The following is a 27,271-nucleotide window of genomic DNA, read 5'->3' as shown; positions in this document are numbered from 1 at the left end:
TTAGAAGTTTATTAAAATAGCTCATAAATAGAGGAAAAATGAGTCTCTTAACATGACCATATTGTAGACATGTTCAACCCTGTTCACCTAGAAGCAAATATAAGAGGATTTTAGTTCAGTAATATATCTTGAAAATGGAAAAGGCTTGGTGAAATGTATTTATGTACCTTTTGAGCCAAAAGGCCACGTAACATATTGCTAGTTGTTTCATGGTGGCTATTGGAGAAGGATAGCATAGCTTTAAATGAAAACCACATTACAGATTGTAACTTCTCATCTAAATGAACTGCTTAAACTTCTTTACTCATGCACAAGTTGGGAAGCAATGTTTCTGAAAGGGAACAGATGAAAATGGTAACATTTAATTTGAAATACCTCATTAATAGGGTATCTAAATTCAGAGAATAAATAAGCACATCAAGCAAATTTTCTACATAAGAAAAAATTCAGTGGATTTGTGTGGTCTTGTCTATGTGAAAGTACTTCCTAGGATGCATTTTGCAATGAAAGCTGACCTATTTAAAATGTGTTAAAGCTTTTTTAGAAATATGGCCATCTAGCATGTTTAAAATTTTTTTTTGTTTGTTTTAATTCAATCCATGTCAACCTGCCTTCCTAAACAAGGGATATTGAACCTAATTTAGCCTTTTATCCATGGGGTCAGTATTAGAAAAATCATTATTTTATTGGTATCTTTTGAGATATGTGGTTGACCCTGTTGCAATTGGCCATCTGTGATCTGTCTTTGAACCTAGTGGGAGATCTTGGAGTAGTGTAAAGAGCTAGAGGACTTGACTTTAAATTCTGGAAATCATGTTTACTTGTAGGACCACAGACAAATCACTTTGATTCTCAGTTTCTTGTCTGTTAAATCTGCAAATAATTTGTTTACCACAACAGGTTGTAAAGAAAATATTATATTAAACTGGAAGGTACCATAGGAATGCAAACTATGGTTTAGTCTTTTTCTAAAAGTAATTTGTTTGTTTTCTTTTTTTTTTTTACTAGTGATTGTTCCTTCATGTTAAAGTGGTTTCTAGTAAAAGGCTTAGAGTAGTGATGGCAAACCTATGGAAGAGGTGCCAAAGATGGAAGGCAGGGCTTTCTGTGGACATGAGGACATTCCAACCAACACCCACCCACCCTTTGTTACTAGAAAAGGACTCAGGCAGGGTTGCTCCCTTCCCCCTCTCCAACTCTCTTGATGACATTTATTCTGCCCCTTTGCAATGAACAGTGAGAGTTCTTTATCCCTCCCCTGTTTGGGGTAATGGGAGAGCAGGGCATGACATTTGGTCTTAAGGGTGGTGCAGGGACAGGGCCCAGCACTCCATCTCTTAAAGGTTCACTATCATTGACTTAGAGCATGTCCTATTAATAAACTGCATACTCTGTAATATAACATTTACCGTGACTACTGGATTCTTGGCTGTGGGTAAATAGTTGAGATTGTGGAATCATGAGATTAGTGTGTGGCTATTTTCTAGGAATTGAAAAACATTTTAGATATCATGGTTTTGTTTTGATATTGTTTTCCTTTTCTTCATTGCTCTTTTTGAAATTGAACCCCATTTAATAACTAAAGTTTTTTCCAGACTCTCCAGATCTGTTGACCTATACCTTTTGCCTAATTATTATTTTTTGTAGATTGTTCTCAGTTCTTAATTGATTTTTATTTTTTCCCCCTCTTTTCTGTTTTCCAGGCAAAGTCGTGCATCTGTCATATGTGTGGCGCCCACTTAAATAGACTCCACTCTTGCCTCTACTGTGTCTTCTTTGGCTGTTTTACAAAGAAACATATTCACGAGCACGCAAAGACAAAGCGACACAACTTGGGTAAGTTGCCCTCTCTAAAGCAAAATTTGTCAATTTTTTCTCTCCACAAATTTTCCTTTCTTTTGAACTGTCATATGAAGTTGACATTTTCTTCTACAGTTTTACCCTTCTTCACCCCCAAAAAAACCCACATACTATATTAGATTTATTTCTCCTTATTTCATAATACATTGTGCCCTTCTTGTGGGAATTTAATGAGAGACTATAAATATTTGAAAACATTGGTTCTTTTCTTTTTCCTCGAGCACCTTAATCCTAGTAGTGGTATTGCTGGGTCACACAGTTTTATAATTATATTTGAATATAATTCCAGATTGCTCTCCAAAATGGTTGGATCACTTCACAGTTCTATCAGCAATTTGTTAGTGTCCACATTTTTCCACATCCCCTCCAAGATTCATCATTTTGCCCTTTTATCATTTTAGCCAATCTGATAGATATGAGATGATATCTCAGTTATTTTGATTTGTATTTCTCTAATCTATACTGAATTAGAGCATTTTACCATGCAGTTATAGATAACTTTCATTTCTTCATCCAAAAACTCTTCACATCTTTTGTTCATTTATCCATTGGGAAATGATTCATATTCTTATTTTTGATAAAGTTCTCCTTATAGAAATTATAAATTTTCCCTCTAACATTGCTTTCCTTCTAATCTTGGCTAGAATAGTTTTATTTGTAAACCCTTTTTAATTTACTGTATTCAGAATTATCCATTTTATATTTGGTAATGCTCATTATCTGTTGTTTATGCACAAATTCGTCACCTATCTGATAGGTAATATAGTCCCTGTTCTTCTGACTTGTTTATAGTATCTCCCTTTATGCATAAGTTGTATATCCATTTTGATCTCATTTTGTTAAGATAGTGGTCTGTATCTAGTCCAAATGCTTTCTAGTTTTTCCAACAGTTTTTACCATATATTGAATTCTTAGTCTAAAACTTGGTTTTTTTGCCAAATATAAAGTTATTATAATCTTTTATAATTGGTTTGTTGCATGTGTTTTGTGTTCTACTTTACTGTTTCTTAGCCAGTACCATATAGTTTTGATAATTACTGCTTTATAATATAGTTCAAAATCCAGTGCTGCTAGACCTTCTTCCTTTTTTTTCTTAAACCTTTACCTTCTGCAAAAGAGAGTGGTAAGGGGTTAAGTGACTTCCCCAGGGTCACACAACTAGTATGTTTCTGAGATCAGATTTGAACTGAACACGTTTCATCTCTAGATCTGACTTCAGTCCACTGAGCTTCCTGACTGCTCCCTTTATCTCCTTCCTTAACCTTTTCTTCCTTTTTTCCTTTTTTTTTTGGACGTTTTGTTTTTCCAAGTGAATTTTGTTATTTTTTCTAGTTCAATAAAATAATTTTTGGAAAATTTAATTGAGATGACATTGAATAAGTATATCAAGTTAAGTAGTATTGTCATTTATCATTATGTTCATATAGTTTCTGGATTTATTTTGAAAGATGTATTCCTAGGTGTTTTATTCTATTGATAGTTAATTGGCTAATCGCTTACTCTTTTTTTTTTTTTAATTTTATTTAATAAATTTAGAATATTTTTCTATGGTTACATGATTCATGTTCTTTCCCTTCCCTCTCCCAAACCCTCTCCCATAGCCTATCCACAATTCTTCTGGGTTTTACATGTGTCATTGATCAAGACCTATTTCCACATTTTTGATATTTGCACTAGGATGAACATTTAGATTCTATATCCCCAATCATATTGCCATCAACCCCAGTTGTTTTTTTGTAGCATCCCAGGTAACTTAAGATCTTGAAATGAATATATCAAATTGTGGCTGTAGGCAGACACATTTTTTTCCTGTGTTTCTATTCCCACAGTTCTTCCTCTGAATGTAGATAGTGTTCTTTCTCATAGGTCTCTCAGATCATCGCATGGCTGCTAGTACAGAAGTCCATTACATTTGATTGTACCACAATGTACCAGTCTCGGTGTATAATGTTCTCCTGGTTCTTTTTCTTTTTTCTTTTTTTTAGTTAGTCCATTTAAAACATTATTCCTTGGTTAAAAGAATCACATCATTTCCCTCTACCCTTCCCTTAGCTGACATGCAATTTCATTGGGTATTACATGTGTCCTTGATCAAAACCTATTTCCATGTTGTTGGTGTTTGCATTAGGATGTTCATTTAGAGTCTACATTCCCTCAACCCATGTATACAGGATTTGTTTTTTCTTCTGTGTTTCTATTCCCATAGTTTTTCCTCTAAATGTGGATAGTGTTTTTTCTCCTAGATCCCTCCAAGTTGTTTGGATCAGTGCATTGCCACTAATGGAGAAGTCTATTACATTCAATTGTGCCACAGTGTATCAGTCTCTGTGTACAGTGTTCTCATGGTTCTGCTCCTCTCACTCAGCTTCAATTCCTGGAGGTCTTTTCAGTTCACATGGAATTCCTCCACTTTATTATTCCTTTGAGCACAATAGTATTCCATCACCAACATATACCACAATCTGTTCAGCCATTCCCCAATCGAAGGGCATCCCTGCATTTTTCAATTTTTTGCCACCACAAAGAGCACAGTTATGAATATTTGGGTACAAGTCTTTTTCCTTATTATTTCTTTAGGGTACAAACCCAGCAGTGCTATAGCTGGATCAAAGGGCAGGAAATCTTTTAGTGCCCTTTGGGCATCCAAATTGCCCTCCAGAATGGTTAGATCAATTCACAACTCCACCAGCAGTGTATTACTATCCCAATCTTGCCATGTTCCTTCCAACATTTTTTACATTCCTGTGCTGTCATCTTAGCCAATCTGCTAGGTGTGAGGTGTTAGGTGTTATGTCAGAGTTATTTTGATTTACATTTCTGTGATTATAAGTAGCAATTAGAGAAGAAAATTAGTGGGTTCTTAAGAAGTAAATGAGGTTACCTTCCATCTTAGAATCAATAGTGTGTAACTGTTCCAAGGAAGAAGATGGTAGGGTCTAGGCAATTGTAGTTAGGTTACTTGCCGAGGGCCATCCAGGTAGGAAGTGTCTGAGGTCTCTTAATTCACTCTTAATTCACCTAAGTGCCCCCATAAGTGACTTCTAAAGTTGATTTTTGAAATAGAAAATTATTGTAGTTGATTCTTCCTTTCTGAATCAGATTGCTTATGACAGTCATATGAGAATAAAGAAGACAATACAAAAACGGTCTAGGATCCACCAGGAGATATGGAAGGGCAGTAAGAATTTGATGTAGGGAGACAGACACACAGTATACTCTTAGCCATATCTGAGTTTTTCTTGATGTACTTTTTGAGAGGTACTCACTATAAAAAACTCCTTTCATTAGCAGTCTCACTAACAACAGATAGTTCATAGATGATTGATTATAATTCCAACCAGAGAGGTGGTTTTTTGTTTGTTTGTTTTTTGCTTTGATGTTCTGAACCAAAGGTAGCTATCTTTATTTAGCGGCCCTTCCCACATTTGTGTTTCACCTATGGCTTCTAGCCACATTGCTGAGCCTCTGTTTAGAAAAGTCTTCAACATTCCTGCCCATTTTCTAGGTAGGCTTTGTTGGTAAGAACAAATTGTTTCATAGGATTCAATCTCTTTTACAATTACATAAAAAGAAACTGCCTTGAACAAAGGAGTCATTCCAGACTAAATTGAAGGACAATTAAAAAACATAGCAGGCTAGTAGCAGCTAGGTGGCTGAGAGAATTGAGAGCCAGGCTTAGAGATGAAAAGTGTCCTGGGTTCAAATATAGCCTCACACACTTTCTACCTATGTGACCCTAGGTAAATCATTCAGCCTTAGTTGCCCAGCCCTTACCAATATTTGACCTTATAAGAGTACTTGGTGTTGATAAGGGATGGTAAAGGTTTATGCTTAGAATCTTAGTGAGTTTCATCTGATTGCATTTACATTTCATATGAAATATGAAGGCATGGTTTTAATTCTAAAACATTCCTAAAGAATACTTTCTTTTTTTCCTTATTTTATTCATTCATTTAGAGTATTTTTCCATGGATATTTGATTCTTGATTTTTCCTACCCATCTTCGCTCCCCCCTCCTGGAGCTGACACTCAATTCCACTGGGTTATTCATCTATCATTGTTCAAAGCCTATTTTCATGTTGTTCATATTTGTAATAAAGGGAACTTTTAACATTAAAACTCTAATCATATCCCCATTGAATCATGCGATCAATCATGTATTTTTCTACTGAGTTTCTTTTCCCACAGTTCTTTCTCATATTCCCTCAGAATTGTCCTGGATCATTGCATTGCTGTTAGTAGAAATGTCCATTACATTTGATTGTGCCACAGTGTATCCGTCTCTTTGTACAATGTTCTCCTGGTTTTGTTCCTTTCATTCTGCATTAATTCCTCGAGGTCATTCCAGTACACATAGAAATCCTCCAGTTCATCATTCTTTATAGCAGAGTAGTATTCCATAACCATTCCATAACCATCTGATACCACAGTTTGTTCAGCCATTCCCCAATTGATGGACACCTCCTCATTTTTTATTTTTTTGCCACCACAATGAGCAAAGCTATAAATATTTTTGTGCCAGTATTTTTCCTTATTATATCTTTGGGGTAAAATCCCAGCAGTGGTATGGCTGGGTAAAAGGGCAAGGATTCTTTTAAAGGCCTTTGGGCATAATTCCAAATTGCCCTCTAGAATGGTCGGACCAATCCACCACCACTCCATCAGTATTATATTACTGTCTCAATTTTGTCACATCCTGAACCCTATAGTAGCTTAGTTCTGGCTTGTTATCTCTGCAGTCAGCGTTTCCACAAGAAAAGGTTTAGTTCTTTGAAAAATCACTATATATTTTTAAATTATGACTTTTAAAAATCACCCACTTTCAGGTGGTCTGATGTTAGTCTCCATGGCAACTCCAGCAGAAACTGTAGTCTGATGCTAGCTTTTAAGAATTCTTCTATATTTCAGCTGCAACTCTCATCCAAACACTGAATTCCCCTCCCTCCCCCAACACCTAGCTTGGTAAGCACCACAATTTATCTTATTCCTTTTTTTTTTTGCAAGCACACTATTTAGGCTTTGTTTTTTCCCCCGCTTAATGTTACTCATGCAATATGACCTAATAATTTTTTAAACTTAGATTATGACCTACTTCTCCACAAGGTATGCCAAGTAAATATTTTCATTCACTTATCAATTGACATGGTTGTGCCAGGTACTTTGGTTTTTGTTTTTTTCTTCCCATTTTATTAAGTTTATTTAGTCAATTTAGAACATTATTCATTGGTTACAATAATCACATTATTTCCCTCCTTCCCCTCCACCCACTCTTCCAGAAGCCAATGCACAATTTCATTGGATATTACTTGTGTCCTTGATCAGAACTTATTTCCATGTTATTGTTTACACTAGGATATTCATTCCATATCCCTTAAACCTATGTATTCAAGCAGTTGTGTTTCCTCTGGATGTGGATAGTGGTTTTTCTTGTATAGGTTCCTCCAAGTTATTCAGGAACACTGCATTCATTCCCACTAATGGAGAAGTCCGTTATATTCGATTGTACCACAGTGTATCAGTCTCTGTGTACAATGTTTCCAATTTTTCACCACCACAAAGAGCTTATTAATAGTTTTGATTTCTTTAACTGAAAATTGCCTATTTGTGTCCTTTGTCCATTTTCAATTGGAAAGTGGCTTGATTTTTTTGTACAACTGGTTTAGTTCTTTTCTAAATTTGAGTAATTTAAAAACCTTTGTCAGAGGTTTTTGTAATGAAGATTGTTTCCCAATTTGATTCCTTTCTAATTTTGGATGCATTCGTTTTATTTGTACAAAACCTTTTAAATTTTATGTAATCAAAATTATTGATTTTACATTTTGTGATTTTTTTTTTCTAGGTCTTGCTTGGTTTTAAAATCTTTCCTTTCCCAAAGATCTGACAAGTATACTATTCTGTGTTCGCCTAATTTGCTTATAGTTTCCATCTTTATATTCAGGTCATTCACCCATTCTGAGTTTATCTTGGTGTAGAGTGGGAGATGTTGATCAGACCTAATCCCTCCCATACTGTCTTCCAATTTTCCCAGCAATTTTTATCAAAAAGTGGGTTTTGGTACCAAAAACTGGAATCTTTGGGTTTATCATAGACTGTCTTGCTGAGGTCTTTTACCCCAAGTCTACTCCACTGATCCTCTTTTCTGTCTCTTAGCTAGTACCAAATTGTTTTGATAACCACTGGTTTATAGTATAATTTGAGGTCTGGGACTGCAAGCCCTCCTTCCTTTGCCTTTTTTTTTCGTGATTTCCCTGGATATCCTTGGTTCTCAATATATAACTCCTCTAAATAAAAATGAAGCCAGTGTAGTCACACAAACTAATAACTTTAGAAAATTAACTGTGACTGGTGAGAATCAATAGGAACATTTTGAGTTAAAGTCGGATTTGATACATAAAAATGAATGTAGAATTTAAAAGATTCAGCAATGGTAATAGAAGTGCAGATAGCACATTCTTCGATTCTACATGTTGACATGAGAACTAAACACTTTCCCAGTATAGGGCCTATTTCTAATATAATATGACAATTACACTTCAAATTGCTTTTTTAAAGATTCAACATATTTAAGATATTTCAAAGGATGAATCTTTTATTTTGTTAACTGTCAACAAAAACATCCAAATGAACAAAACACTGAGTGCCTAATAATCATACTTAAAATTGCCACATTTCAGTTCCTTACATTTTGTTTTTGTAATCTGTTCATTCAAATAACTGACAAAAATTATTCAGATTATTGCTTTGTTTTCCCTGTTCTTTCTCCTGTGTATGGTTTCTTTGCTTTTTTTTTATAGAGCATCATATCACCCTCAAAGAGTGATAGCTTGGTCTCCTCGTTGCCAATTTTAATACCTTTAATTTCTTTTTCTTCTCTAATTGCTACAACTAGTGTTTCTATTACAATGTTAAATAATAGAGGTGATAATGGGCATCCAGTTTCACTCCTGATCTTATTGGGAATGCATCTAGTTTATCCCCATTGCAGATGATGTTTGCTGATGGTTTTAGATAGATACTGTTTATTATTTTTAGGAAAGACCCTTCTATTCCTATACTTTGTAGTGTTTTCGATAGGAATGGGTATTGTATTTTGTCAAAGGCTTTTTCTGTGTCTATTGAGATAATCATGTGATTTTTGTTGGTTTACTTGTTGATGTGGTCAATATGGCAAGAAGAGAGTTTGAATAAAAAGAAAACATTTTTCTCCTTTTCCCTCTCTTTCATATTTACCTTTTCATTTTTCTCTTGCTCTTTGTGTTTGGATATCAAACATTCCACTTAGTTCTGGTCTTTTCTTTACAAATACTTGGAAATCTTCTATTTTGTTGAATGCCCATACTTTCCTCTGGAAGTATATAGTCGGTTTTGATAGATAGGTGATTCTTTGTTGAAGACCCTGTTCTCTTGCCTTTTTGAATATCATGTTCCAGGCTTTGTGGTCCTTTAGTTTGGAAGCTGCCATGTCTTGTGATCCTGATTGGTGCTACTTGGTATCTGAATGACTTCTTTTTGGCTTCTTGTAGAATTTTCTCCTTAGCTTGAAAGCTCTGGAGTTTGGCAATTACATTCCTGGGAGTTGTTTTTGGGGCATTTAGTATAGAGGATGTTCTATGAACTCTTTAAATGTCTATTTTGCCCCCTTCTTCAAGAACTTCAGGTCAGTTTTCTTGGATGATTTCTTGTAGTATGGTTTCAAGATTTCTATTTATTTCTGGCTTTTCAGGTAGACCAATGATTCTCTGTTATAATTAAAAATTTAGTTTATAGTATTAAAAGTATTATAATATTTTTATGAGGTTTATTAAAGATTGCGAAATAAAGAAAATACAAAATAAGAAAGCACGTGGCTAAGAGGGCAGAAAGGCCTATTTAATGTCACTCACTACATCTTGGGAGACGTGTGTCCCTAGAAGAGAGAGCAGGACGGGCCGTACAGTCTATATAAATACCCCTTCTCGCTCTTGGCCCAGGTGAGACTTTTCCGGCGAGGTTACAAGGCATTTTGGGAAGTGGCCAAGGACTTCTGAGAATTGAAGTCCGGGGTTCAAATCTCTATCTTTACATTTCCCCATTTGTTCATTTGGTTAAAAGATTTTCCCCAAAGGATCATGAAAACATAATCAACTTAAGGATTACAATAAGTTGAGGATAAGAGGGGAAAAAGAACAAACCCAATAATTGCTAGACTCATTAACAAAAAACCAGTTAGGGGGCAGTCCCCTTTGGCATGAAAATATACATAAAAATAAATGTTCAATCAACTACACCCAAAGTTCATTCTTGATCTTCTCGTGCAGCTTGTGGTCTGGAGGAATCTTTATGGTGTCTTCTCCAAACAGTTCAGTTTCTGGATTCGGAGAGGTATCATGTTTCTTAACCTAAAATTCTTCTCAAAAGGAATTTAAACTTTGAAATTTAAAATAATAATATTTTTACATTTCCCCATGAAAAGGGTGATTGAAAAACCCAGAATCACTTAGGGAGGCATGACTACGTTATGAGGTATATGAATCAATTGTTAAGAGAAATTAAAAAGACATCAGAAAAATCCAAATAAAAAAGAAAATTTCTTGATGTCTTATGTGTAAAAATTCCAAGTAAAGGAAAAGTAAATCTATAACAGGTCTTTGAATCAGGGCCCAATTAAAATGATCTAAGCAATGATGCATTTACCTAGTCAGTAGCCAGGACTACAGAAAGCTTTCCACAGTATAAAAGATAGAAAAGGGTCCAGATTATAGGAGCCAAGTTTGGGGATACTTTTCTGTATGTATTTTCAGAGTGAGTTAGTGTGGATACAAGGAAGGCCTACGATTTAACATATGTCAAACGTCGCAACCTAGATGTGTGCTCTTTTGTGTGGCACTAATCAGGTTTAGCTTTGTGCTCTATTCGCGAAATGGCTCTTTTGTGTATATCTTGTCCTGGAATCAGACAGAATCATTAAGCAAAGCCCAAAATTATTTTTAAACAATTAGTGGCATTATTTTTATCGTCTCAAGCTTTTGGGGCATGCATTAGCAAATGTATTTTAAACTTATATTACTGCAAAATCAAAAAAGTTAAAGAAAATCTTAATACCGGTGACATGTGCTTCAAATATAAAAAGGTGAGAAAAAATAAAAAAACTGAAATAGTATATTGCACATGCAAGAAAAATATAATAAGAGTTTTAAAAATTCAAAGATGTTGCTTATAATCATTGACACACTGTGTCAGCTAAGAAAATATAGAATATAAAGGTTTCTCACCAAAAATGTGATCCATTTTCTCTTTATATCTGGCCATGATCCACTGTGAATTTCACAAGGTAACAGTTTTTTTTTTAAATAAAGAACAGAAGAACAGAAGAGGGCTACACCACCAGCAAGTGTCTGCAGCCAGATTTCAACTAAGGACCTCTCGTCTGTAGGCCTGGCTCTCAAGCCACTGAGCCACTGAACACATGGGCCGCCCACCCCACCCTCCCACCCCCAATAAGAGTGGATTTTTTAGGAATCACAAATTTGGCTAAGGAGTTGCAGGGGGCTGAATTTTTCCCCTGGCCCTCAGGTGATATAAATGAAAGGATCAATGCAGTTAAAAGATATCCTTTTAAAGTAGCCATGCTTTTAAGTTCCTGTTTGGAAAAGCCTCTTCCTTCTTTTCTTTCTTACGCCCTCCCCATGATCCCCTGCCCCCAGTCCACGTGGAGGCTAATTGTAGTCTAAGGGAAAATTATCCCCATTTTTTTTTTAACCAGCTGGTGTTTGATCCTGATGAAATTGGGTCTGCTACCAGCAGCCTGGGTCCTGGGGCTGGGCCTGGGGCGATTAGTTGTCTGGTTTGGAGGCCATGCAGGGGCTGGGCCAGGAGAGCCAGAGAGAGACCAGGAGCAGGCGCCACCAGGGTCGAGGTTACAGAAACAGGCAGGCAGCAGCCAGGAGGGTGAGGCAGCAATGGCTAGGAGCAGGAGTCAGAGCCGGGGAGGGCAGGGCCAATATGAGTCAAGAGGCTTGCAAAAAAGCCTAGGAGATACGCAGCTTTAAAAAAATCTAGTAGCTATTGAAAGCTGAACTTAGTAATTTAGTAACAGTAGAGAAAAGAAAAGAATAAGAAGATTGAATGTATTTCGTCACAACCGATGTGGCTCACCAACTGTTATAATTAAAAAATTTAGTTTCTAGTATTAAAAGTATAATATTTTTATGAAATTTATTAAAGATTGCAAAATAAAGAAAATACAAAATAAGAAAGCACATGGCTTGGAGGGCCGAAAAGCCCATTCAATTTCACTCACTACATCTTGGGAGACGCGTGTCCTTAGAAGCGGAATCCGAGAGAGAGAGAGAGCAGGAGGGGCCATACAGTCCATATAAATACCCCTTTTCGCTCTTGGCCCAGGTGAGACTTTTCAGGTGAGGTTACAAGGCATTTTGGGAAGTGGCCAAGGACTTCTGGGATTTGAAGTCTGGGGTTCAAATCTCCATTTTTACATCTCAAATTGTCTCTCCTTCCTCTGTTTTCCTGCTCGGTCACCTTGTCAGAGAGATATTTTATGTTTTCTTCTATTTTTTCAGTCTTTTGGCTTTGCTTTATGAATTCTTGCTGTTTTGTAAGATCATTGGTTTCCAGTTGCTCAATTCTGGTTCTTAAGGCCTGGTTTTCTGCTTTAACCTTTTGATATTCTGCTATAATTTTTTGGCTTTGTACTATAATTTTTTTATTTTCTTTTTGAACCATTTCTCACTTATCTTGCTTCCATCTTTTTGATAACCTCCAATTGAAGTTCTTCCAGGGCTTGTGGACAATTTCCGGGGTTTTTGTTTGTTTGTTTGTTTGTTTGTTTGTTTTTGCCTTTGTTTGATTTTCATCCTGTATTTCCTCTTTAGTCTGGGTTTTTTCTCCTTAAAAATTCTCGAGGGTCACCGTCTTTTTATTGTTTGGGTTTTGCGTGTGTGTGTGTGTGTTTTTTTTTTAAGGATTTTCAGGCTCCTTTGCACAATTAGCCGTCTCCATGAGTGTTTTTCCTTCCCTTTTTAGTCAGAAATCTGAGTGAACTGGGCAGGTTCTCTGTGTATGGAGTTAAGGAGCAAGGATTTTGCCTGAGGCATTTTCTCAAATCTCTGCAGTCCTTTGCAGCTCTTCTCTGTGCTACCTTCCCAGAGTCTCCCAAGGTCTGTGCTCCCCTGCCTGCCTGGGTTTCCGGTCTAGCTGCTTTCAGGGGTAGGTCCTCGGCGGTCCTAGTCAGCTCCCAAGGACCTAGAAGTGGCCCTCGCTTGATCTGGATGTGCTCCTTGCTCACTAGCTGGTTTTGGCATGCTCACTGTCTGGGGCTTCCTGTCAAACTGCTTTCAGGGATAGGTCCTCGGCGGTCCTGGTCAGCTCCCAAGGACCTAGAGGTGCCCCTAGCTCGCTCACTGGTTCTGGCATGCTCTGGCTCTGGCTCCTCTGATTCCGTAGGTCGGGTTGGGGAGGGTGGATCCGCTTGTCCCTGAGTTGAAGGTTTTTCACCCTCCTATTGTGTGGAAATGCCCAAATTCCACATACCTTCAATGCTGTGCCATATTGTACAGTTCCTCCGTTCTTCTGAAAATGATTTTTAAGATCTTTTGAGTTAGTGTTTGTTGGTGTGTGCTGGGGAGAGGAAGTGTCCCGCGCCTAGCCTGCCACTATGTCTACCCGGAAGTCTACAAGTATAGGATTCTTAACGAAGTTTCCTCAGTTCAAATTTAAGGAACTTTACAGTATTTCACTAGACTAAAAATGTGATCAATGCAATAGAAAATAAGATGACAAATGAAATAGAAAGGGTTAATCTGTGTGACACTATTACTTGTTGCTGCAGTGACTGATGTGCTCTGGTTTATGACTAGAGAGAGCTTCTACTAAGTATGGGGACACACTTGCTACAGAGATGCTGCTCCAGGGGAATGCTGCCATGGGGATACTGCTAAAGGGGAATGCTCTGGGCTTTGCCTACTGATCCCCACTGATGACTAGTAGATCAATATGTTTCCTAACCTCCTCCTCCCTTTACTCCACCCTTCTCCAACCCTCTCTCTCCCATCTTTCTTCGTGAATCTTGGGCTTCGTCCCTCCCCCCCTGAGTGGACTATTATATTTATGAAGAAAAACTTCCTTTCTTTTTTCAGGTAAGGGGCTTATTGGGATAACAACAGGATGGTAAAGAGGAATAAGGGTTTCCCTAAACTACTAGGAGAATTTAAGAGCATATGGAAATAATCAGTCTTGTCACAAACTGTGACAGAGAGCAGAGGTTTCCCCTTGAAAGCTCAATGCCAATCCAGCCCCACAAGGGTCCTTCACTCATGGACAGAAGCTAACCGGGATCAGTTCTCAGCTTCTTCCCCTTCATTCAGGCTCAACTCTCAGAGAGAAACAAAACTAAAGTTCCAATTTCTCCCCTGGTCAGCTTCAATTCCCAAAACCAGAGTCAGAATCAAAAGTCCAAGATCCTGCTTCTTCTCCTCTCTGGCCAGACCCCAAACTGCCTCTCCGGGGAACATTCCGTTTTGGAACCTTCTCCTTGATTGACAGGCATGTCAGGTCCACAGCTTGTTTCTTGCATCTTGGCTTACAAGTTCTCTCTCTCTCCATCCCTCTACCACAATAATTACAGGAAAAAATCAAGATAATTGGAAAAATATTTGGTGGATAGATGAAAGGGGCTGTTTTAGAATGGTGCAATAAAAGAGCTCAAGATTATTAAAGTTCCTGAAAAATATCTTTAAAATAATATTCTCTATATTTAATAATATTTTGCAATAAAATTTTCTAGAACTATTAAAAAAAAGAAGAAAACATGACCTCCCAATAGAAAAAGTACAGAGAAAATTATGACCAATATGGATTATTATAATTAGTTCCAGCTTACCTGGTAGTATTGGTACTAACAAAAGTATAAGTATGTGTATTTTGTTTTCTTTATTCTGCTTAGTTTACTGTGAATCAGTTCTTGCTGATCTCCCTATATTTTTTAATTTTGTCATATTTTCCATTTGCTTTTACTTAATAATATTCAATTATATTTATATGTTCGGATAGTTAATCTATATCCAAGTAGTTTCGCATCAACTTTGTTTTAACTGTTTGCTGTTATATATTTTGGAGACTCTGTCTTTGACCTCTTTGGGATGTATACCTAATGCTATTATGAGCCACAGTGTTATGACAGATTTAGTGCAGCTGTTATTAACCTTGTTTGTGTCATGGACTCCTTCAAAAGAGAAATCTATAGATTATCTGAAAAAAAAATTTAAAGACATGAATGTATAGGTTTTACAAATGATAACAGGACACCTAGATGATAATAACTTTCCTAAAAGAATCTCTGAAAATACATGATAACAGAAAACTTGCTCTGATTTTTTTGTTTGTTTGTTCATTTGTTTTTTATTTTATTTGGTCAATTTCAAACATTTTTCCTTGGTTACACAAATCACATTCTATTACTACCTCCCTTCCCCATGCCCTTCCCACAGCTGACACACAATTCCCCTCCATGTGTCCTTGATCAGAACCTATTTCCATATTTTTGGCATTTGCACTAGGATGTTCATTTAGAGTCTACATCCCCAACCATATCCCCTCGACCCATGTAATCAAGTAGTTGTTTTTCTTTGGTGTTTTTACTCCCACAGTTTTTCTCTGAATGTGAGTAGTGTTCTTTCTCATAGATCCCTCCAGGTTGTTCAGGATCACTGCATTGCCACTAATGGAGAAGTCCATTACATTCGGTTGTACCACAATGTGTCAGTCTCTATGTACAATGTTCTCCTGGTTCTGCTCCTCTCACTCTGCATCACTTCCTGGAGGTCGATCCAGTTCCCATGGAATTCCTCCAGTTTATTATTCCTTTGAGCACAATAGTATTCCATCATCAACATATACCACAATTTGTTCTGCCATTCCCCAATTGGCATTCCCTCATTTTTGAACTTTTTTGCCACCATAAAGAGCGTAGCTATGAATATTCTTGTACAGGTTTTTTTCCTTTCTATCTCTTTGGGGTACAAACCCAGCAGTGCTGTGGTTGGATCTTTTTTTTTTTTTAAGAAACGGTATTAAATTTGTTTTATAAATCTTGTCAGCTTGTATGTTCATATGAAAAATAGTAATATATGTAGAACTCATTTGTTTAGATATTGTCTACAAACATCTTCATTCAGTATTACTTATAATTTAATGAGTTAGCTATTTTTTTTTCTCCAACATTAGAGCTTCGATGTCAGATTAAAAGAGGATGAATGTTTTGGGCTTAGATCTATCTTCCAGTCTATTTTCTTTGGGCATTGAAATCTCAGTGCAAGAAGTAAGGATGGCTTCAAAGTCCTCTCTAATAATTCCTTGTTTCTTTCCTGCAGAGTCTATGGCCCTATGTTTGGAAGCCACTACATTATACCATTTTTTGTTTCAATATTCACAAAGGTTCCTTTTTAGACTATAATCTAGAAAGCAAATAAGGCAGGTGTTTGTAAATGTAAGGGAAATGGCAAAAGCCAATGTTTTATATAAATTTGAGGTTGTAAAAGGAGAGTGTTTCCATCATTTAACCAAATTAAAGTTGTCTATGCCAAGACTCCTCCATTTTAATGTTAAAACATTGTTCTTGGGTGGTTGGTTAGTGGATATTTCAGTTTATGGTACATTAGTGTTCACATTATTGAATTCTTAAAAGCTTTTATGAACTCTAATGATTATCTTCCATCTCAGAATCAATAGTTTATATTGGTCCCAAGGCAGAATAGTGGTAAGGGCTAGACAATGGGGCTTAAGTGAGTTGCCCAGGGTCACACATTTTGGAAGTGTCTGAGGCCAGATTTTAACATAGGACCTCCCATCTCTAGGCTTGGCTCTCAATCCACTGAGCTATCCTGCTGCCCCCTCAGTAACTGTTTTTATAAAATCATGATAAATTACTTTAGCTTAGATCCTCCACCAGTCATGGAGAACTATTAAGACCTGGCTTAAAACTTTGTTTTGCTTTTTCTTAAAAATCGGCATTTTCATATCATTGTCAGTAGAATATCAATGTACTTTTGAGGTCTAAACAATGTATTTTTTTTTTTTGTTAAATGTGACTTGATGGTTTAGAATTATCTTTAGAGGTCTAGCCTAAACCCCTCATTATAAACATGATAATGTTTAGTGAAATTCTACTTCAGATTTTTCCAGCTTCACTTGTTAATAGTTTCGTGTATTATTTTGTTCTCAGATTATCTGAAGCTTCTGGTAAATATCACATCTCAAAGTACCAGTTAATCAGTTTATGATTGTTAATAAATAATAATATATACTACTTGCTAGGCACTGTGCTGGGGCCATAAAGAAAAAGAAAAAATAGATATGAAGCAATTATTTGAAATTTTCTATTTGGCTCTTATGTTCTCCATTATCCAACCCTTAATTGTCATTCGCTCTGCTAGTATTTTAGCCTTGACCTTTAGCACTTAATACCACAAGTCTCCTTATTGCCAGTCTTCTAATTTATTCTGTATGTTAACAGATTAATGTTTCTAAATGTTTCATATGTCAATTTCCTATTAATTTTTTTTAAACCCTTACTTTCTTGGAATCAATAATGTGTATTGGTTCTAAGGCAGAAGAGTGATAAGGGCTAGGCAATGGGGGTTAAGTGACCTGCCCAGGGTCACACAACTGCAAAGTGTCTCAGGCCAGATTTGAACATAGGACCTCCCATCTCTTGGCCTGGCTCCCAATCCACTGAGCTACCCAGCTGCCCCCTCAATTTCCTATTTTAAAACCCTCACCACAAAAAATGAGGGGATGTCCTTTAATTGTGGAATAGCTGAACAAATTGTGGTATCTGTTAGTGATGGCATATCATTGTGCTAAAAGGAATATTGAACTGAAGGAATTTCATTCTAACTGAAACAACCTCCAGGAATTGATGCGGAAGGAAAGGAGCAGAACCATGAGAACCTTATATACAGAGACTGATACATTATGGCACAATTGAATGTAATGAGCTTCTCTTTATGTTTTGTTCTTCTATTATTTTCTTATATCCAGTCCTATTACAAGGCTGTAGAAGAACTTTCTGGCCAGATAGGTTTATGTGTCCATTTATTTATAAGGGAAACAGCAAATGAAATTTGATCACAGCATTGTTGATTTCCATGATAAGGGTTATGCTATGAAGAGTGTTTAAAATCATATTCTCATAACTTCAGAAAATGTATGAGCCAGGCTGACTTCATATATAAATGGAGTTTTTAAGTACTATATTTTCCCTAGCCAGTAGAAGCCCCATTAAGATTTTGATAAGATCATAACTATAATAGAAGGGAATTTGTCCTTTACTCATAAGCTATTAATTGAGAAATCAAATAAAAATGTGTCATCATAATGATCAGCAGAAGCGAGTCACTTCTATTATATTTCCCTCATGTAGGAAGCTACCAACAAAAAAAGTTTTTTAAAAAATTGAGTGGAAATTTATTCATGAACATACAAAATTAAAAGAATCTTCAAAATACAGAACTCACAAATAGATTTCTAAGTAAGTTTGTTCTATATTTCCTATTTATGTGTTTTTGCATTTTTAGCTATCAGGAAAACATTACTAGTAAGGATATAACCACATTTTCCCTATCTTCCCCACAAATATTTTCAGGTAATTAGGAGGGAGGGTCTTAACAGTAAAGTAGAATTGAGAGGATGGGAATTAAGAATCTTAGAGGAACAAAAATATTTTACAGGTAATGCATGATTTCTGAGCTCCTTGAAAGGTTTAGTTCTTAGGCCTCAGAATCACTTTCTTTGTTAGGTACATATGACTCAAATATATTTCAATGACTCACAGTGGTTATAATTGATCATAGATAGTTAAGGTGGAGAAGAATAAATTATTGGAATAGACTAGTACAAAAACTCCTGAAAGTAGACTTTCTCTTATTTTTAATTTAATTTTTAATGGAAGATTTAGTAAAGCAAAAGAGATCTTAGGCAAGGTAGTTTTGTACCATGGTAAAAATGTGGAAAGAAGCCAAATTTGCATAAAAATAAACCTCAGCAGATTTTTTTTTAGCTGGCAAATTCATGAGGCACAAAAGTTGTTTCTCTTTAATATAACTAAATTAGTTTCTTCTAAATCAAGGGGACCTGTCTTTCCTAAAAGTATAAACGAATTTATTATACATTTAGATACTATTCCTAGCTTTACCTTCTCTCAGAGGAAAGTTGAGCCTGAAATCAAACTGTTTTCGATTTCCTTGGTTTTGAAAGATTTGTTTTTGTGACATGTGTTTCTAATTGATTTTGTTTATTTTGTCTCCCAAAGGTATTGGGACAACGCCTAATTATGTTCCCTTTCCCATATTAAGCCTTCCCAGTCATACCCCAACTAAAACATTTATTAGAGAAAAGATATCTCAGTTATTGTTCTCTGGGTTATGCTATGCCAGCTTTTTCTCAAAATGAAGAATCTAATCCTCCCTTTACTGAATTCTTCTGCAGTACAGTTTAGATCTGTTGCAGGAGGAGGAGTCCTCTAGGAGTCTGCAGCATTGCATCAGACATCAGTGGGGAAAATACCTTAACTTTCTGCTCTGTCCACTTTTCTTTTTTCTCTATTCTCTCCCTATCTTTGTGTACTTAAAAATAAGGAAGATATTGTTGGATATATTTGTTTCTGAATTTGTACTAACATTTACAGTATAATTAGTGGACTTGAATCTTATGCAACACCCAAAGGAAATTTCTATAATCTAGAGCAGTGATAGCAAATCTATGGCATGGGTGCCCTAGATGGCATGCAGAGCATTCTGGGTACCCATGCTGCCCTCACCCCCTCCACCCCCCAGAGTTTCTTTCTAGAAAGGCAAAGGGTTTTAGGTGGTGTTGCTTCCTTCCCCTTCTTCATGTGCCTAATGACATTTTTTCACACCCCCTACTCTTTGATCCAGTAGCCAATGGAAGTGCTCAGGAGGTAATGTAAGCTCACAGGTGGCTAATTTGGAGGGGAGGGGAGCCCCCCAGTCTCTCGCCTACTCCTCTCTATACTCACTGAGGACATCCCTTACTTCACCCACCCCTCCACCCAGCAGCTCAGTGCTTTCTCCCTCCCCCTATGTAGGGGACAGGGCATGCCCAGCGCATGGTCTTTAGGGGGTAAGGTAGGGGTGGGGCCCAGTACTCCATCTCTAAAAGGTTCGACATCACTGGTCTAGAGTAGGAATATATGATGTGAGATTTGCCCTAAGTTATATTGAAGCTCTGTGTCTGTGTGAGAGAGTACTTTTACATACACAAAAACCCTTCTTATGACAAAGAGTATAAAAAGGTAATGCTTTTTGTTTTTTTAATATTATTCCTGTTAAAATAAAACCCTATCCTCTTATTTGACTTTCCCCCCAATTAATATATAATTTAATTAATATTTAATAAAATTTTTATTTTTCTTTGAGAAATATTAGTAAATGAAATGTTCCAAAAGTTAAATTTAAAGGTTTTGCTTCCACTCTCTGCCTAAAGGAAAATTTTTGCATTGGCATTTTGTTTACCTATAGTTGCCTATAGGTATTAAAATTCTGGGATGTAATTTCATATAGGTACCCCCAGAGAAACCCTAGAATCAGTTCTTATGACTTCTAATAACTTGTAGGAGTTATCTGTCCTATTATCTATTTAGACAATTCCAGACTAGACAAGTATAACCTTAGGCCAGATGTAGTCAGGACTTGGTGCTCAGCTTTCTTGCACTAATAATTACTGTTCTAAGTAGGATGAGGGAGCTCCTTGTAGGCCATTTACCAAAAGTTTGATCTAGAAATACTAGAAATCTAGTGTAGCATACACTTGACTTCATCATTTCAAGAACTCAGCATTTCTACATATGGAATTTTGATTTTTTCTTTTTTGGTTGAAGACATTTGAAGAAAATATGTAAGCCAAGAGAGCCTTGATAAACATTCTGCCAGGGGGAATAGAATGGTGTTTTCAGCAGCTTAATATGGTAATTAATGCTTTTGAAAGTCAAGTTCTGGCCTTACATGGAATTGGATTGCTCTCTTTTGACTTCTTTTAAAAGAGAGAAAGGAGAAAAACAATTAAATTTTTTCAGGAAGTTGTGTTTTTGTTGTTGTTGTTGTTGTTTTAAGAAAAATGTGGATTGCCACTCTCTTATACAGGCCTAGAGTAATTGGCAACCTAGATTTTATTGAATTATCTAAAGTCTATTTTAGTGTGGATTCAAAACTCTGACTTAGATTTAAACTATATCTCTTAGGTGCACTGGGAATTTAATGTGTTAGCTAGATCGTTTCATATTACAAAGTAAAGGCCTTCAGAATCGAATACTTTTTACAAGTCTTTTTCTTATATTTGTGATAAGAATTAAATCAAGGGGTTAAATCTTAGTGTTCTTTGACTAATTTTATCTAGAAATATATAGGTTGTTTGCAGCATGCTGGTTTTTTGTGTATTATGTGATTTATGATCAAGTTATGCAATTCATTCCTTTCAGGGTGAATAATTTAAATCTTTCCCCCTCTTCATACCATTTGATAATTAACTACTCTCCATCTTAAATTCTCTTCGTTTATTTTGATTTTTAACTTAACACTTAGATCATTGTTCTTCTTGTCTCCTTGTCTGGTTCATATTCTATTTAGCTTCTAAGTTGTTTTCCTAGGCCTGATTCTTGGCTCCCCGCTTTTTCATATATATGTATATATATATTCTTTCCCTTAAAGAAAACATATGTCTAAAATGTTACTTATAACTCAAGTTTCTAACTCCAACCATCCCTTTTCTTGATCTCTGTCACTCCTTAAATAATGTCAGTTGCTATATCCTATAAACTCATTTTTTAACACCTCTTAAATGTGTCCCCTCTTTTCCATACTTACCCTTTCCACTCTAGTCCAACATAATACCTATTTCTTTACAATATTTTCCTAACTGTAAAACAATTTCCTTTTCTTCTAGTTATTCACAATACTGTGAAATTAATCTTCATAAAATACTACTTTGATCCTCTAGTTGCCATGTGCAGATTTCTAGTGCTTCTAGGATAAAATACAGATCTCTTATCCTTGTCTTCTGCTTCTCTTGAATTTCTCATAATGCCCCAGTTAATGCAAAACCAGATGTTTCATTTCAAGCCTCTGTTTGACTTTTTGAAAGATCAATCACTTTATTATTATGGATAATCTCTCCATTGATATAGATGATAGTTTTTCTTTATCATAATAATAACAGCAAAATTATGTGTTTATAGAATACTTTACAGATCTACTTATTGTTAGGGATAAAATTAGGGTTGTTCACTGAATATATTTTGTTAGTGGTCACCAGGGATTTTTAAATTCAATCCCAATAAAAGACTCAAGTCAGTTTGGGATTTTTATGGTGCTTTAATTACAACAGTAGGAAGAAATTAAGAAGAAGAAAAGGGAAAGGGGTATAAAATTTTCTCTGGCCTAGCCTAAACCAAGGGAAGTTCAGAGTCTTTGGCCAAGGGGCCTTCTCAGAAGAGTAAATCTAGCTTGGGTTCCAGCCACAAGGCCTCCTCCAATAGGAGGGGCCTCTTCAGAGGATAGTGCTTTTTTTAGGAGGTCAAGGAATGGAAGAATCATCTTAACCATGCTACAGAGCCAAATGCCAGAGCTCCCAGGAAGTGACACGAAATAAATAGGCAGTTCTTTTCATCACTTCCTGCGTCTCACATGTACCAATGGTAGCTTAAGCTTGGCTTAGGACAGGCCAGAGGGTCTGTCAGTGTCTGATTTGTCACTTGCTAGCACTTGCTAGTCATAGGCCATCCTTCTCACAGTTAATCCTTAAGTGGGGGTGTATACATTCCTGGTTGCTAGAATTCTAAAGACTAGGCAGGGTCGAGTAAAACTAAAATTCACATTACTTACCTGGTTAGATTCTTACACCAATCCTTTCAAGATTGTTGCCGTTTTATTGTTGCCTTTTCACAGATGAGGAAACTGAGATTCAAAGAGTTCAGGTAGCAATATGACAAACATTGGGGGCTGCTGTGGTTGAGTAAATGTATATTATTGGTTAGCCATTCTTTTAGGATTCCACATCTCTTAACCTTACAATTTATTCTTAAACATTGTACCATTCCATTCCCTGGGCTTGTACTCCAAGACTTCCGACTGTGTTGAAACTGCTGGAGCATGTTTTGTTTTGGTAGAATCTTCCAATATCTTAGGGTGAAATTCATTACTGCCATGAAGCATCAGAGTGGGTCTTTAGGGGAGATATTCAATAGATATTAAATTACTATGGAAGAAAATAATACCTTTGTCAAAAAATTAGATTATGTTACCAATATTGTCTTTTGGGCCTCCTTTAGGTCATTTATTGTAATTATATGACTTCATTGTAAAGCTTCACATTTTTTGATACTCTCCTCTGCATTTGATGTAATTGTCCTGTCAGGTAATTAAATGTATCTGCAAAATAATTTATGATAGTACCCACTATCATCTTGTAATTGTGGAGGAATGTTAAGTATTTTAACCTTGAGTGAGAATTACTTTAGAAATTTGTACAGTTTATCTGGACTTCAATCAACCAGATTAGTAAAAGTCATCTCCTGATGTTGGCATGAGTTCTGTTGTTTTTCTTGTTTTATAAAATAATTTCTTTCATTACACATTGTAGAACAGAGTTCCAACTGTTTGAATGCTATGACTGGGCAGCACACAATTTGGCAAAAGTCAACCTGAGAATACATGAATTTATTGAAGGTCACGTGTTTATGCTCCAAAAAAGCAAGAAATTAAGTCTTTTTCAACCATGACATGAAATATAAACATGCTATGAGGGTTCACTCAATTCTGCATTTAAAAAAATAACAATCACCAAGATTCTTATGGAAATCTTATATTTCAATGAGTCTCAGATTCCTCCTATCTCTTAAATATCCCTTGCATCAGAGGTAGCTTGGTCGCTCAGTGATTAGAGAGCCAAGCATGAAGGTGAATGGTCTTGGGTTCAAATGTGGCCTCGCACACTTCCTAGCTGTGTGTCGCTGGGCAAATTATTTAACCCTAGTTGCCTAACCTTTATAGCACTTCAGCTTTAGAGTGAATACTTATTGATTCTAAGACAGAAGTTAAGTGTTTAAAAAACAAAAGCAATATCTCTTGCATTGTCAGACATGAGGCCAAATAATTCCTTGAATACAATCCAATTTTTTTCCATTGATTTCTGCTCTAAAACCAGTGCCAAGATGCACAAATATTCTGAATTTGAAAAACTTTGGTGAAGAACAAGAGCATGGTAGCCAGGCTCTTAACATACTGAGTTAAATTGAAATTATTCTGAATAGAACTTGGCAGCATTTGTTTGACTTCATTATTTACACCTTTTCTATCACAACTCAATCCTTCTCTAGGTAATCAAAATTTCACTACTCCCAGAATTTAGCTTATTTTCTTATCTGCTATTGGCTATAGGATCCCATTCTTTACCCCTCCCCTGAACCTCTCCCCCCCTGCCCCCCCCCCCCCCCCCGCAATGTGGGCATCCCCTATAGGAACTAGTCTCAGTATAATTTAGAGCTACCTTGGAAATATTTTATATCTCCAACTGAAAGATATGAGAATGAGCTTGTTAGACATTCATCAATCAAATTCAACATCTGAACATAGGATATTAAATTTAAGTCATATCCTAATGTTGCTTGTAGGCATTACTCCTCCTTTCTCTTCTTCTCAAATTGTCTTGTAATTATCTCTCCTGTATGTTCAACCTCGGTTTGTTTGTTTTTTCACTTTGATTCGCTTTATATATGCCAACTCTGAGTACAAATTCTTGTCTTGGTGTAACACATTTACTCTGCCCATTTATCATTATCATTACTTCAGTTCATACTGAATTCATGGTTTCAATTGAATGAATGAATGCCAGTGTAGAATTGTTCTTGTTTCTCTCTCCTCCTTTTAAGATAAATTTCTTAATCCTAAATCATCTGTCTTAGAATTAATACTGCAGTAATGGCAAGGTAATTGGGGTTTGGTGAGGAAATATCTGAGGTCAAATTTGAGCTCAGGACCTACTGACTCAAAAAATATGCATTCAGGGAGCAGCTGGGTAGCTCAGTGGATTGAGAGTCAGGCCTAGAGAGGGGAGGTCCTAGGTTCAAATTTGGCCTCAGACACTTCCCAGCTGTGTGACCCTGGGCAAGTCACTTGACCCCCATTGCCTAGCCCTTACCACTCTTCTGCCTTGGAGCCAATACACAGTATTGACTCCAAGACAGAAGGTGAGGGTTAAAAAAAAATGCATTCATACATTCTTTTTTTCCATAGATCATCAGAAATGCATTAGCTTTTGAACAACATTAGGATTCGTCAGAAAGTTTAACTGCAAGTGTACCTATTCAGCACTAACACAAGTGAACTGTTGCTATAGAAATGTTACATGTGGGAGTTTTTTAATATCCTTTAGTATGCTGTATGTTCTTGTTTTTTTGTTTTTATTATAATTTTAATGTTGCCATTTTTTTCCTATAACAGCCTGGAGCAGTATTGAGCTTTCAAATTAGAAAAGAATTCATAAGCAGAGTTCATTCATTGCTACTTCTTATTCCTGTAAATTGGGTGGAGTCTTGTTGCTAACCCTCTGTTTATTGACATTGTGCTAGTTTTTTCATCCCAATTTTATTCAGGAAACTGGCCTCCAGAGGGATTTCTAAGATAGATGCATAGATATTAGCAATACTTAATTTTAAATACAACAGTGAGTCATAGCTAGAAAGTGTCTGAGGATAGATTTGAACTCAGGACCTCTGGTCTTCAAGCTTGGATTTCTATACACTGAGCCAGCTAGCTGCCCTGATTAAACATTTTTATTATGATGTCTCTCCCACTACCTCAATTCCACTGAACAAAATAAACAAAACCCTTGATTCATTTAAAAAAAATAAAGTAAGTAATTACATAGTGACTACTATCTAACATCTGAATTTTGTATCCCAGGATGAGAAACAACGCTTTATTTGATATTTTTTAAACACCAGATTTTGAAAGAGCTGTAAGGGCCAGAAATGTAAATGGTTGGACTAGATTATTTAAGAGTATGGTTGCAAGAAATTTAATCAATTACAAATGATTTTTTAGCAATTTATTTATAAAATAGAGAGTGAAAGTAAGAAAATCAGAGAGAGGAAAGAGTAAGATATCTAACCTAAACACACTAAGTATTTTGCTCCTATCCCTAGCTCAACCCAGGCAGGGCTAATTAGTTGTCAGCTGGAGGGGTCTCAGCCTTGTGCGAAGGGCCAGGGGATGAATAAAGCAAGAGCTTCACTCAGGAAGCCTCTTTCAAGATGGGAGGCCTATCCTCAGGCTAGTCCCTTCAGAAAATTCAGGAAAGGAGTCAGCCTTTTTCACTCACCCATGCGGTAGTTCAAAGGGAGAGATTTAAGAACAGTTCCACCAAGTTCAGTGTTTGAGGACCAGTAAGAAGATTCTTTACCAGCCTCCAACTGGAACTCAAAAAGAATGACAAATTCCCCACCGGATGTTGTAACTCCTTTTTTATAAATGCTTCTTTTGCATCACTTCCTGTGACTTCCTCCACCAATTACAGCTAAAGCTTTGCTTAAGACTGCCCAGGAGGCAGTCAGTGGGTTCTGACAGAACTCCCCCCACTCAATTGTAAGAGGGGTATATAGGCTTCTGGTGATTAAATCTAAAAATGGACAGGAGAGAGTTAATCCCATCTTCACAGAATCTATATTAAAAACAAAAATGATTTTGACAAATTGTACCCTACCTAGACACTAGGTGGTATGCACAACTCATTAAAAAAAAAAAAAAAGGATGGATATACAGAATCAGAATGCCATGTTTAACATGAGTGCTATCATATAAGTGTATTGTACTTCTGGGTTTCCATAATAAAGCCCAACTCAAGTGTTTTTGCTAAAAAGATAGCATCTAGCATCAGTATTTCATTTTTTCACTTTCAGTGCCAGTATACTAATGGACTAATAAGATCTAGTCATCCTATATAAAATATATGATCATGTAGTCTTAGCTTTTGACCTTAGACATCATCTAACTTACCCCTACCTGATTTATAAATTCTTGTTCTACATCATCTCAAATAAGTGGTCTCTCAGCCTTTTTAAAGACTTTACAGTTACAGAAAAATCACTATCAACACCTCGGAAACCTGACACATTTTCTGTTGAAATAAATTTCTTTTGATGTGATATGTAGTTTTTTTACCATAAACATTTTCCTCAGAATCTTCTTTCCTCCCCAAGAGGGCTGTGCAATATACTATTTTTTTTTTAAACCCTTACCTTCTGTCTTGGAATCAATACTGTGTATTGGTTCCAAGGCAGAAAAGTGGTAAGGGCTGGGCAATGGGGGTTAAGTGCCTTGCCCAGGGTCACACAGCTAGGAAGTAT

General features: G+C 36.3%; 1 protein-coding gene across 3 annotated transcripts in view; it reads left to right on the top strand.

Moving 5' to 3' along the window:
* Positions 1-27,271, top strand: part of USP22 (ubiquitin specific peptidase 22) — a 266,207-nt gene that overhangs the window by 89,796 nt on the left and 149,140 nt on the right. For all 3 annotated transcript variants that reach the window (XM_056806420.1, XM_007498472.3, XM_007498473.3), the window contains exon 2: positions 1,704-1,836. In XM_056806420.1, coding sequence (XP_056662398.1) covers positions 1,704-1,836 — 133 coding nt within the window. The remainder of the gene's footprint in view (positions 1-1,703; positions 1,837-27,271) is intronic.

The sequence above is a fragment of the Monodelphis domestica genome, chromosome 7 (genome assembly GCF_027887165.1).
Source record: "Monodelphis domestica isolate mMonDom1 chromosome 7, mMonDom1.pri, whole genome shotgun sequence".
Lineage (NCBI taxonomy): Eukaryota > Metazoa > Chordata > Mammalia > Didelphimorphia > Didelphidae > Monodelphis > Monodelphis domestica.
The sequence above is the reverse complement of the archived record's forward strand: the minus strand, read 5'-3'. Positions and strand labels throughout refer to the sequence as shown.